The 14312-nt window shown below is 47.7% G+C and overlaps 1 protein-coding gene across 1 annotated transcript in view; it reads right to left on the bottom strand.

Moving 5' to 3' along the window:
* adamtsl3 (ADAMTS-like 3) overlaps positions 1–14093 on the bottom strand; it is a gene marked incomplete in the record, with an annotated part of 199610 nt that extends 185517 nt beyond the window's left edge. Inside the window, 2 exon segments of the mRNA XM_014334109.2 lie at positions 12451–12554; positions 13733–14093. Of these exon segments, the coding sequence (XP_014189595.1) occupies positions 12451–12552 (102 nt within the window).
* Between the last annotated feature and the right edge of the window lie 219 nt (positions 14094–14312).

Below are 14312 nucleotides of genomic sequence, written 5' to 3'. Positions count from 1 at the left end.
AATAATAAGATGTGCCTGAGATGACGTATTCAGGATATCAGCTCTCTATGACATCACACAGATGTAAGAGTAGAAAAAAACAATGATAAACAGAGTTCAGAGTGTTCCCACATAGCAAAATTGGTATGGCCCAGATCTGGCCCACACACCGCAAAGAATGACGGCCCTTTGGTGGCCCAGAGGTGGCCCACACATGGGCCAGCACAAGGCCAGTTGCAGACACACTGCTGGCCCTGTGCTGGCCCAGAACAGTTTCAGCTCTGACCCCAGATGTCAGCCTAATGTGTGCCTTAATCAAGCCATGTAATAGCAATATGTGCCGGAACATAATAGTGCAAAAGTAACATGACGAAACTGTTCACACAGTGAATGGACTGATTCTTTACTACTCTCCCGGATTACTCAAAGTGCTCTACACAACACATTCACACACTTTCTGTAAACTGAGTGTTTCCTGACTACATTCACACTCCTGGCATGCAGACTGGAGGAGCCAGGGATCAAACCCCTAACCTTCTGATCAGTAGGTGACCTGCTCTACCTCCTTAACTACAGCTACCCGGTGGTAAACATGAGTAAACCCTCACTAGGTTTTGGATAAAGTGTACACTCACAAACCTGTCAAACCTGCATTTGAAACGTTGGCTACCATACCAGTATAGTATTGCAACATGGCATTTGGGTTTTCTAACTAAAATAGGAAAATACCAACATAAATAGTACCATCACTGCCAGACCTGGCCCACATCTGGTTGACATACACTCTGCCATGAAACCAGTCAGTCAGAAGTGCCAGTTTAATGCCGGATCCAGGCCAGACTGGTTTTCTAGGAGCCTGGGCCACATAACCCAAACCACAATCAGGCCAGATGTGGCATGCCATCACACAGACAGTGCCATCTACGCCAGGCCTGGCCCATATCTGGATGACATACCACTTACCACGCCAGAAGTCAGCCAGCAGTGCCGGCTTGACACCAGATCGGGGCCAGACCCGTCTGCTATGTGGGTTAGCTTTACAGTACATGCACCGACCTCGTTATTAGAGACGCCGGCCATGTTCAATACAAACACTCATGACTGGAACAGGAAATAAGGAGGAGTGCACGGATTATGGCCAATTTCCTTGCTTTGCTTGAAAGGCCTGCACACTCGACACACTCTACACAAGCCAAATCACATTAAATGTTATCATCTTGTTGACCTGCATTTGAGCAGGACCCAGATTAACCCTATGTGGAAACCCTTCAGCAGGCTAACCCAGATTAGAGACGCAGGGAATCTTTTAATCTTCACATCACCAGGAAGTCTTGGACAGCCACAGATTACATCTTTAATATCACCTAAAACAAAGTCCAGAGGTGAGCATGTGTGTGTGTGTGTTTACACCCTCCGCTGCACTTTAAGTGAATCCTAACACAGCTCTCTCTTCAGATAATTAAGAGATACTTGAAGATATGAGAACCCTGGAGAGAGCCATAAATAGAGCACATGGGAGAGCGGGTGCTGGAGAGATGCTGGATTAATTGAGGGCGAGCTGGCCCTCGCCGCCTCATTGTGATCCACTTAAAGCTATAACCAAACCTTCCAGAACATCTTATCAGACCGACGCTGCAGGTCACAGGAATGCCAAGCGGCCGAAATGAATTCAGAGCGGCTGCTCTGAATCACGAGTGAACTTTCAGGTGTGAAAAGCCAATCGTCTTCAGCCTGCTTTCTTTTTAATGTCCAGCAGGGGGCGACTCCTCTGGTTCCTATTCTGGTTGTATAGAAATGTGAAAATGAGCCTGTGCTCAGCTGATCTGCACACCTTCCTGCTGACCTCACGGTGTCAGTCTGAAGTTTCAAGTCTTACTAATTAAAACACGATGAGAGCGCAACTTTTAAAAAGGTGATACAGCAGGTATGTGTTACCGTACAGTGGCAGTCAGATCCACACCTCGCTTTTCACGTCTCATTTTTAAAATGGTGAAATAGCTAAAACGTTGCGTTTTAAAACATTGCGGCGAGATTTCGGTGGCCGATGGAAGACGTCACACACGCTTGGTTTCTGCCCGATCGCTGGAGGTCCCCTCTATAACCGTGGGAGCTTCTCCTGAGAACATGAATCACCCTGAGATGACTGACAAAATCAGTCGTGGTCTCATTATCGGACGCTAGCTTTAAGTCAGGGAAAGCAGCCTCTTTACAACATTTTCACAAATAAAGAAGCTTCTTCTGCTCTTTTGGACATAAAGGCAGATATTCAGAGTAGCTGCAGGATTACTGCAGCTCACAGGTCCTTTCTTTAGACAAACTAAAAAAAATCCAATTATGCTTCAGTCGAGACAAACGAGACAGAGATGGAGGTGCAGAAGAAGTCGTTTATCACAGAGGCTGAGGTGGAGAGCCAATGATCGCTCTGACTTACTGCATCGCAGCTGTGTTCTTACACCTCATTTCACTTCTGAAGCTATTATTAAATATTCTGAAAAATAAATCCACGCTTGTCTGGTTTGCAAAAATGTGCATGCTTATGCTTCCTGAGCCACTTCGCTTTATTTGTGGTGTGATTTTGACTTTCGGCACTTCAGTTTGCATGTCCTCAAATTATCTTCCTCCTCTTTGCAACATGATGCAGAATTGTTGCATGAAAGGCTGAAAGCCGCGCGGTCAGAATATTCCCATCACGATGTTTCGAGGCTGGTTTGAGGTTCTTGTCATGAAAAGCTGCCTTTGGTCTGCATCAGACAAGTCTACTGTTAGTGCTGTTTGGTCACGTTATCTTTGATCCATCTTTCCACAGCACTTTATTCCCAAAGCTCTTTGCCTGAATATTTACTGGCAAACTGCAGTTTTGCTCTAATGTTCTTTTTGGACGGCTAAAGCTTTTTCCTGGCGTTCCTCCTCTGCTGCTCATGTTGTAAGAGTTACCTGCAGATCCTGTGATGAACATCTGGAGGTCTTAGGCTATTTTTGCAGTCTCAGACTAGCACAGGTTTAAAACTGTACCGCTTGTAGATGGTTTCCGTCACAATGACGGGGGTAAGATGGCCTTCATCGATGCTCGCCATCCCAACGATTAAGAGCTCAGGTTATGAAACGAGCTACTACGAATGTTTTAAAGGGAAACCTGGAGATCCCCGTGGACCCGCCCTGCCCAGGACTCTCCATAAAAACCGTACCTAATTAAATTTATTCTGTCACCCATTTGAGATCCTCTCCTTGTGCATTTCCACTAAACCAGCGGGTGAGGAGCAAGAGCAGGAGTATTTTAGAAGAATTTAAATTCATGGATTTAAAGGTGTGACACAAGTTTATTTGGCTGTGTCACATTTATCAGAGGCACTGACTGCAGGGACACTGAAGGTTTGTTTGTGCCATTATGAGAGGCTCTCCACAGACGGGAGGCGTGGGGTCCCATGAGGACACGGTGTAACGGCGTGCACCCCTCACGTGTCGTTAAAGAGAGGTCTGCAAAGGTTAGCATTTTATTAGGGAGGCCTGGAGAGCTTTTACTGCTCATCAAACACAACAAACTCAGCTCAGAGCAAACAGAGAGGTCGCTGCCGACGTTTAAAAGGCCTGAGACAGAAGAAAAGAAAAAGTGAGGAGACATAAACAGAAGAACGAGAGGATGAGGAAGAGGAGAGATTCAGCCCAGCTGACTGGCAGAGGCCCGGAGCAGAGGAGGTGCAGGGGAGAAACAGAGCTCACGGCTGGGAGTGAATGGCCACACTGTGTGTATGAAAGAGCTTTTCAGCCTCCTCCCAATCAGCACACACACACACACACGAAGCATGTAACTGTGAGGGTGAAGAGGTGACCCTGACGGCAGTTTGTGTGGTGTGGGCAGACACAGGGATCTTTTCACTCCTCACCTTTAGCTGAAATACCAGAGCTGACACTGAACCTGAGCTCCAGGAGGATGTGTGTGTGTGTGTGTGTGTGTGTGTGTGTGTGTGAGAGAGACACTCTGAAAAAGCTGCAGAGCTGCAAGGACAAACACCCGAGCATCTTGATCACAATACAAACAGCGACTATGTTTTTAAACCTCCTATAGTCTCACACGTGGGAGATATTTGCAGTCCTCTGCATTTAACCCACTCACTCAGGGAAGCAGTGGGCAGCTACCAACCCAGCGCCCGGGCAGCAGTGTGCTCAAGGGTAGCGCAGGGCAGTCATTCGGTGGATTCAAACCCCCGACCTTCCAATGATGGGGCGACCACGCTACCTACTGAACTATCCCTGCTCAGTATTGCTAGTATACTACTTTAAATACCTCATACTTAAATGCTATATGTTTATTATTTAGCTGCTGTGTTAATATTTTCTTTCTGGGGGCAGACCTGATCCCGGGCCGGGCGCTCTCATGATGTGGCCCGCAGGTGCCCGCTTGATGCTAAGCAGGGCCCGTTAGTTAGACAGTGGGTTTCTGACTGTGACCAGTTTCTCAGGTTCTGCTGTCTGAAGCAGCAAACTGGTTATCAGCTCCAGGTGGGATTAAAACACTCACCTGTGCACACAAACATCATCGTCATCACGCTGATGTTAAGCTCATTTTTAGCTTCTCAGGATAGTTTTTACTGTGTAATCAGTGATCTGAGACAGCAGGTTCAACTGTTGTATTTGATTTGAACTTTTGTGCCTGACTTCAAAGGGCTGTGTGGGAACGAGCAGCAGCTGTTTGCACCTGCAAAGACGTCAGAAACGTCACATTTACACAGCGTACATACAGACGGGGTCTGCTGACCTCACCAAGTTCACAGCGTGGTTAAACCTGAGCCAGAAAAGGTGCAGACGTGTCTTTATTGCCACGGTTACGGCTCGCTCACTGCTCGAGAGAAGCGTGGCATCAGCGGAGCCCCACAACCATTTTTCCTCACGCTCGCCGACGTCTGCTTGGAAATGATGCAAATGATAGAAAAAAGCCATCAGGCTGGGAGGGTCACAGGCGCCGGTTCACACAATATAAGTTCTCGTGTTCAAAGGTGGGTGTCTGCCACGCCTTTCACCTGCTGAGAGCATCTTTCACAAAAGCAAAAATTATAAATAAGCAGAAAGTAGCGTCTGATTTGCTGAAGTACAGTCGTCCTTAACGCTCGTTTCAAATCTTACACCAAACATTTTAAAGGGGATCAAATCTGGTTTTTGATTGGCCCGTCCTACGACCCTCCGTTTCCTCCCTCAGTGGCACAGACAGGTGCTGAGACTAAACCTGGATCGAGTGTCTGTGCTGTACCGTGGAAGCTGTTTGGCTAGCGTGGCTTGGCTCCACATGCCCCATTACAGGGAAAAGTTTCTGCAACTCAATACAAAGTGATGAAGAACTGTTTTAACCCTTCATGTTGCTGTAAGAGAAAGAAAGACAGAGCTGCAGCTCTCCGTCCTCCGTGTGCATTTTATTAAAGCTCCGCGGCTCTGCTGAGCTCTCCATTCTTACTTAAACACATTTATGCATCCCCTGATTTTAACCTTTATCTGTAACACTGCAATTACAAGCAGCTGCTTTCTAGTTGCTCCTTTAGGAGGTATAAATCCAAGGCAGCGGAGCAGAGAGCGGTCAGGGACACCGCAGGTTAACGAGTCAACGGCGAAGGTAAAAAACAATATGAAACTTAATAAAGCCGCACGTGAACCAGCTCGGTTCCCAGCCAGGAAGGAAGGAGAGAAAAGAGGGAGGAAGGAGGTCAAATAATAATAAACCCCAGAACTCCAATTGAGCAGAAAGACGTGAAAAGATAACCACATTCCCGTCGTAATGAATCCACTACTGAATAATAAACACGAACCACGCTGCGGATAAATAATGACCCGAACCCTGATGCTGATAACAGCTGACCGCATGGTCAAAATTACATTATTCCAGATGGATATCTTAATTGTTCCTGCTCCGGGTTTGGGTTTCCTTTAAACAGAGCTGCCTCTGAGAGTGTGGGGGACGGGAGGTGGGATGATTGACACTGAAAGCCTGCTCCTAGCTTTGCCGCTATTGTTAGCGAGGATCTAATGGACTCTAATTTGTCAAAGTTTACTGAAATACCAACCCCAGCACAGGCCCTGGTGTCGGCTGCTTCCCCACAGCACAGACGAATCAAAGCTCTCCAACATTCTGCCCTCATGAGACTCGCTCGGCGCTTAAAGAGGCCCTGCTCATGCAGAGCCATGAACCCATCCCTGATGTACACCGTGATAAGAGCAGCTCCGCAGGCTGGGGTCCCAGACAGTTTTGTTCTCGTTAGGCTTTGCAAACTGGGGATTCCTGGCACACCAGCAGCTACAGAGCCTCTCCAAGTTCAGCTTTGCTTATTATGCAGCTGTTAAATATCAAATTCTCATCTTCTTCTTAGAAGATTCGCTTCTTTTCACACACACAGGACTGCAAACAGAGTAAATGCCAAGAGGCGATCGCACATTTGTGGTGAACACTGAGACACAGATATTCTATCTTTACCTGCTTTTTCAGTCCTAATGGACTAAAACTTGGAGGCAAACTATGGTGGTCCTTTTTAGGAAGGACAGGGGTGCGTGCTCCATTTTCAGGGCACTGCAGAGGAGTCTCCCCCTTAGTAGAACCTCCAGTGGGACACTGGGGCACCTTACCGAGGACACCTGAGGGTGGGAGTTTGTCAAATCAGTCTGCAGGTGTTTTGTGTCCTGTGGAGGGTGCTATGAAGTTCTTCACTGAATCATCCTTGTTATTAATCTCTGGCTCTCGTCCACAGCATGTCTCTATCCTGTCTTCCTCTCTCAGATTCATTTATACAGAATCACAACAGTCGCCTCAAGGTGCTTTAAGGTCGACCCTACAATAGCACATACAGAGAAAACCCAACAATCATATGACCCCCTATGAGCAGCACTTTGGCGACAGCAGGAAGGAAAAACTCCCTTTTAACAGGAAGAAACCTCCAGCACAACCAGGCTCAGGGAGGGGCGGGGCCATCTGCTGTGATTGGTTGGGGTGAGAGAAGGAAGACAGGATGATGGCTGTATGATATGATAGGGGGTCATATGATTGTTGGCTTTTTCTCTGTATGTGTTATTGTAGGGTCGACCTTACAGTATAAAGCACCTTGAGGCGACTGTTGTGATTTTGTGTAAATAAAGCTGAATTGAAATAGTTCTTCTGCTGCTCTATCGAGCGACAGCCTTCAGCTTGCATTAACGTGGTTTGCAGCCGAGTGCAAAGTTGCTAAAGCTGCATGTAAAAAGCGAGCATGTAGTTTAACTGCGATGACAACACAGCACACTTTCTCTCCTCTCAGTCTAAAAGACGAGCTCGGACCCTGCCTCCTCCTCAGCTCCACGTCTGTCCATTCATGGTGTGAAGTGGGTTCAGAAAAAGCAAAGGTGTGGAGGGAGAGAGACAAGTGTACTCATGAAGCTTTCTCCCAAACCTCGCGCTATAACAAGCCGGACTCTCCCTCTGTGCCCTTTTCCTTCCAGTCCTCGGCTCCTCTCTGCAGTTCCTCCACCTCTGTCATCATTTCTACACACAATGGCAGCAGCAAACTGCATTCCTCACAGCCATACCTCATAGCTCGCTGGCATCACAGACAATGCTGTTTTCAGAGCGGGGTGAAAGAAAGGGCTCGGTGATTTCGTCCGGTTGTTGTTTGTGAGCACAGGGGCTGGAGGGAGGAAGCTGGTGTGGGTGAGGGTGGGAGAGGTGGAAAAACTCAGCGTTTGTGATGTAGGTGAGCTGCATTTGAACAGCTGTCCCCACACAGAGGTTGAAGGATGACAGGAAGAGGCTGGTACCAGGAAGACCGGGCCCCGAGGAAGCAGACCAGCAGGCGCTCGTTCTGTCACTTTTTCTTTTACTTTCTCCTCCCCCCCCCCAAAGCTCTGTCTTACGTTAGGTCAAACCCAGGAAAAGGAAAAGGTCTGTGAACAGCTGAGGCTCTAAATCTTACAGCACGTCAACAGAAACACCCGGACAGTGAAAGGCAATCAGCCGTGATTGTGATTCCCACATCTGCCTGTGATAATCCACGCAGCCAGCCAAGCGTGCACCAACCCTCCGCCGCCAGCACCCCCAGTCTCATTTACAGCCAATCGCCCCCACCTTACATCCACTGTACCCAAACTGCTCCTGCACCCTTCCCTTAAAAAGTCAGCTTCACAATGGAAACTTTTTATTTCTGGCAGATGGAAAAGAAACGAGACTCACAGTCTGTGGAACATCAACATCTCAAACACACCTGTGCACTCTCTGCACTGACCCACACACTGAAACTCACACTGCCACTGATTCATATACAGAAAGCACAAAAAACCTTTGCTGATAGAAACACGTTTAAAAAACAGACTGATCACGTCTGTCGTCTGACTGTAGTGAAGATGAGCTGAACTAATGTGAAAACAGAAACACCAACGGGTCTGAGAAGGACAGCTAACACAGTTAACCAGAAGTAACTGACAAACAGATTGAAATAGGTAACACGGGTCACACGTGCTGACGTTCCACGTCCCAGCTGTTAGTCTTGGTAGCCGGGGATCGGTCCGCCAGGGCCTCCGCTGACACATATTGCACCCACGTTAGCGTTACAGTTGCAACCACTGACTTCTGGAGCCAAAACAGACGATGAGACTGTGAGGCGTTATCAGCTAATGCTAGCTAGCTGCATCCATAGACTGTAAAGGGGCATCAAAATGCTCCAACAGCACAAACACAGTCCAGAGGCCCAGCTCAGCCACCTGTGTGACCATCCACCTGTCAGTCAAAGAGGCCACGCCCCTAACAATACAAACTTTAAGCCTTAATATAATTTAGACTGGCGAGTTAAATAAACTGTGCAGTTGTTATAAAGAGGGAATTATCTACAGAGACCAAGCAGTTTGTGTATCAGGCTAAGTTTTAACATGGGAGTCTATGGGGCCTGACTCACTGCTCCCTCTGCTGGACGTCAGTGGTTCCACAGTAGCTTAATTTTGTATCAAATACAAAAACATCAAATCAAGCTCATTTTTTGGGTACTTTTCAGGTGTCAAAGTGTGACCACACACTTTCATTTTCACAACACTCGATCCATTTTCTGACGATGTGTTTGTGTTCGGTGAGTTTTAGCAGAGAGGCGATAATAAATGATCGCACGGCTAACGTGGTCACAGAGCCACGAGCTGGGCCTCTCTCAGAGGGTTCATCCATCTGCTGCTCCAAAGACACCAATCAGTGCAGTCTGCAGCCAATCCCTCATATCAGCTGACTCCAAACAGTGCCAGATGCATTTGTAGAGCAGTCTGTACTGACGTTTATAGAAATTTGGATGGTGAATCATCAAAATAAATCCAAGGACAATGACAATTGACAATGACAATGACAGCCCACAGCCCACAGGCTGTTGTTTTTCACCTGGGACTGTGTCGCTTTCCTGAGATAAAAGATGGTCTGAACATTACTCTGCAATAACGGCGTGTCAGCTCGTCATCGATTACCTTCTGCTAAAAGCACCTTCAATACAAAACCAGCATCTGTGGACCTCACACATCTCTCAGTCTTTATTATTTACACATTAGAGTCCTGCAGCTGTGGTACTAATTAGATCCTGTCAGCAGCAGCAGGTTTGCGCTGAGCACTGTCGGCTTTTTATGGGATTTTTGCAGATCTGAGTGTGTTTTCAGACTCAGATAAAGGAGCAGATGGTGAAAAAGCACTGTGATAATAATCAGTCGGACACGGGCCACTGACAGCAAAGAGACAAATGCATTTGGAAATGTGCTGATGTATTAATCAGGAACAGCCGCTCTCTCTGATGTCGCTGTCAGCACAGTTTGTATCTCATCTGATAAAGTCATAAAAATGGAGCATAAAGAAGAGTATGATGGTCGCGAGAATTGCACCCTGACTGGAAGGACAATGATGTGAAAGGGAAGACCAGAGCAGCAACAATGCGCGTCCACCCTGACGTCACCCACTGGGTCTTAAAGCCTTTAGACGGTCTCCATCTTCCTGAAACTGCATGACCTGAGCAAACGCTGGATCCTCTCTGACGCGAACAGGACTGAAGAAGGACCAAGGGACGTTTTCCCATACGCTTCTACGCTATCGATCTTATTTTTTACAGGAAGAGGACTCGCCCCCTGCTGGCCTCGAGACAAAATGCAAGTTTAAGGCTTCAAACTACGAAAAACAAAACTCACATAAACCCCAAATAAAGTCGAAGAAACAAAAAGAACGTGAGAAATTTTTGGGTCCCAAACTGCTGACATCACATTTTGGAAAATCACAAGAGGTTTTTGATTGATGGTGTACATTAATTTATTAATGATCATCACATAAATATGCTGTGTGCTTTACTGAGACGATGAGCACGAGGGTAACTTCCAGGACCAGAAAGCTGCAGCAGAATGATTCTATTGAATTTTGGAAAGAAATTAAAGCTGTCAACAATCGTAACATGCCTCTGTCATCCAGAATTAATGGGAAAGCATTATGGGGACCCTGCAAAATATATCACACGTTTCTAACAATGACAGTATCCTTGGCGGTGAACAAAGCGGCTCTGACACAATAACAGCAGAACATCTGCATGGAGCCAACAAAAAGAATCTCAGCTTTACCTTCATCAGCTTCTCTGGACTGCTGCTTCTATCTCAGTGCTTCCTAACCAACACTCACACATCCAGACTCCCGAGGACGCATCGGAGGGAAACCTGGGTCACTCTCCTGCCCGTGCAGACTGAGAGCAGCCAACAATCTTCTGGTTTACTGCCACCCCATCTATCCATCCATCCATGAATCTGTCCATCTGTCCATCCGTCTGCCACCCCACCCATCTGTCCATCCATTCATCATTCAATTCCATACATTCATCCATGAATCCATCCATCAACACCTTAATAACTCCGTATGTTATTTATTAAATTACCAAAGGTCTGCTCACATGTGAGATCTAATTATGGAGGTCAGATGGGGCAGAGTACATCCACACCCTTTGAGTAACCTACAGACTCCACTAAGGTGGGATAGTGTCGCCTGTTCTCTTCATCTGCACTCGAACATTAAAAAGCAGAATGCTGGCTGTACGGAGGAGAGCCGTTTAAACACGTAGCTGAAGAAGTCGTTGTGCCGTCACGCAGCATCTGAACCTACTGTAAGCGACACAGGGTGTTCCTCACGCTTCTGGAAACACAAATGGAAAACACAGTTTTCCATTTGTGTTTGGATCACTGACGATGGCACGTTTGTTTTTTACTGTAAACTTTCTCCAACACATGCAGCAGTTTAGCTTCTAACTGTTAGACATCCATCACTTTATAATTTGTCCTGTTTGTCACAGCTCACATCTTGTACTGCTGCATTTTATGCCCAAGCCGTGAGCAGCGCTGTAGGTAGCACATCAGTCCTCTGCACCACCTACCAGCCTGCACATTAAACCTTAACATATTTATAAATCTTTGGGTTTTCTTTGGTACAGACACTGCGACTGCCTCCAGTTCAGCTCCACCTACAAAACATTTAAAAAGTCATGCTGCTGGAGGTACTTGAAAGGCTTTGATGTGCACAGGCCGGCTGACTTTTCCTGATTTTCACCGTTTTACACCAACATTTACGGCATTTACTGCATCGTTTCTTTCTTGTTCAATCGGCTTCATTTTATGTTTAAAAACATCCATCCATCCATCCATTCGCTTCCGCTTATCCTTTTCAGGGTCGCGGGGGGCGCTGGAGCCTATCCCAGCTGTCATAGGGCGAAAGGCGGGGTACACCCTGGACAGGTCGCCAGTCTGTCGCAGGGCCAACACACAGGGACAGACAACCATTCACACTCACATTCACTCGCACATTCACTCCTAGTGACAATTTGTTTAAAAACATAAAAGCATAAATTGCATCTGTCTCTATGAGCAGCCTGACTCAGCCTTCAAATCTAAACTTCCAGTTCACCAGAATAGCAAAGCGATCAATAGTAAACACTGCAAGGTTTGAAGTCCCAGCGCCCTGAAAATAGATGGAACAAATATCTGTTCTTCCCTAAAGGGTTCAGGCACAGCAGGGAACTCGGTAACAAAGTAAAAAATACAGCAATGTGTTTGTTTTTGCTCTCGCTAACACGCCAGCGGGTTCCAAATAAAGACCTCTTTGCAGAGCTGATCATGGAGAGCACCGGCTCCACAGCAGCCTGTTGTCAGGGATTAACCAGCTACTATATTTGCCAGAGAAAATCCTGCGCTCGCAATTGCTTCATATAAGGAGGTGACATTTACCCCAGCTCGTGCTCGTGTACAAAGACTGCAGCCGGCTCGCCGCTCTGCCCGGCAGCCTCTCGACCTGTGCAAACTATTTGATTTGGACGGGTCAGCTCGAATTAAGCAGCAGAGCTAACGTCAGAGGCTGTGTGCACAGCGCGTCTGAACCCTGACTTTCTCCGCTCTGATTGGCTCCATGTTTTTGTGCACCAGTGAGGGTGGTGACTGTATAAAAGTAGAATAAAAGTAGAACTCTGTCCACACTGCTTTCATTACCTGGACACACGGAAACATGAAGAAGATGAGGACAGTCCTGCAGAAGGTAAACGACTCCATCTTCATCTGGGTTTGCCCCCCAAATCGGGGTCTCTGTGCCATACCTGTACAGGAAGTGGAAATAGCAGCAGTCAGCAACTACAGTGAACAGGGCCGGGCTAAATAACTAACAAACCCCAGGGCAAAACCTTCCTGTGGGCCCCACAATTTCATCCACAACACTCAGTGTTTCCCACATGTAGACTTTACATCGGGACATTCTTCTATTCATTTTTATGATTTCACTGAAATTGATGACAGTCTTTTTGCTCTTATTTTGAAAATTTAGTTGCCGCTAACCAGCTAACCAGATCCTTCTTTTCTCACGTCTCAATCCGCTCAACCCACGGTTGGTTGGAGAGACTCCACAGACTACAGCTGCTCATGATGATGATGGGAGTTGTGGTTCTGTGGCTCCCCGTGGCTGCAGAGCAAGGACTCCGGCCACAGTAACCACAGAGACACGGGACACTCATACAGGAGCACAGTTACTGTCCCCCTCCATCCCTCTGCAACGAGACCCCGGCCTACACCCATCTTTTATGTACAGTCTATGTTTTGACGTTGTTGTACAGCTTAACTCTACGTCACTCCGTTTAAACCTCCACCGAACTACAGTTTACTTCTCTTATCAGATGGAAATAATCACTTCCGCTCGATTTGTTGTTGTCTTTGTGTTGTCGCCACACAGATCATTTCAACTAATTACGGCGCACAGAGTGAGGACGGTTTGCGCTCCGTACGGCTGCGGAGCATCGGGGCCACTTTCTCACTTTGCCTCATAATTAATTTGGAATTAGACAAAGCTGCTTGTAATACAAACGTATCGATCCATAAAATCTCTGCGGTTCAAACCTGGTTACTCGGCCACGGCTTCTTAAATAGATATGAGTGCAAACTCACGCTGAGCTCTGCGGACAGAACATCCAATAAAGCCGCAGTCAGCAGAAAATGAATAATGATGGAGAATCCCAGCAGCTGCTGTGATGGTGTCTGTGAACTGAAGCAGCAGCTCTCTCAGGCGCACACGGGCGCACTCACCTGCGCATTTGCGCCCCTCCGCGCGGGAGTGTTGCGCACTCTTTCCAACTTTCTAACCGCGAAGCCCACGGCCGCCCTGTGCGCTGGCTTTGCGCGCATCAGTAGCGCGAGCCCGGCTGGGCGGACGTGGGAGCGACCTGCGCGCGTGGACGCGTCTGAGCCGCGCCGCGTGGATTCGTGAAGGGGGAAACGAACACCTTACCTTCAGGGGAGACTCGTCCTGGGCTCCTATGCGCTCCTGTGGAGATGCACCATCGGGGGTACTCCAGTCCGCCTCGCACCGGGATCCGGTCCCGCCAAGTCTGCCCCGAGTCCACACCCCGAAGCAGAGACCGAAACGACCCCAAAGTACCGAGAGCCGCGCGGCGGGACTCCGTGCCTCCGGGAAAGTGTCTCCGGGCTCCTAGCGGCGTGCAGCCTGCCTGCCTCGCTCTCACTGCCGAGGACCAGCGTGAAGCAGCACGTACACGAAAGCTGCAGCTTCCGCTCTGGACTTTCAAAATAAAACCTGTGGCCCCAACCCTCCCGTGTATGTGAATTGGGGGTGGGGGTGGGGGGTTGTTAAAGGTACTTTTTGCAGTCACCCTCTGCAGAATTTCACTTTCGCCACCAGGGGGCAGCGTCTCAAAAATATCTTTTATTGCAGATTTAATTTTTTCTTCCTGAGTTTCAGTTCAGGAAAAGCTGCAGCTGTTCGAGTATCTTTAACTGTACGTACATCTACAGCACAGCTTCATTTATCCAGACTGACATTCGTCACTGCTCTGACACACACACACACA

Source organism: Haplochromis burtoni, unplaced genomic scaffold, assembly GCF_018398535.1.
Source record: "Haplochromis burtoni strain Fernald_Lab_line unplaced genomic scaffold, NCSU_Asbu1 Contig_69, whole genome shotgun sequence".
In the NCBI taxonomy this organism is placed as follows: Eukaryota; Metazoa; Chordata; class Actinopteri; order Cichliformes; family Cichlidae; genus Haplochromis; species Haplochromis burtoni.
The sequence above is the reverse complement of the archived record's forward strand: the minus strand, read 5'-3'. Positions and strand labels throughout refer to the sequence as shown.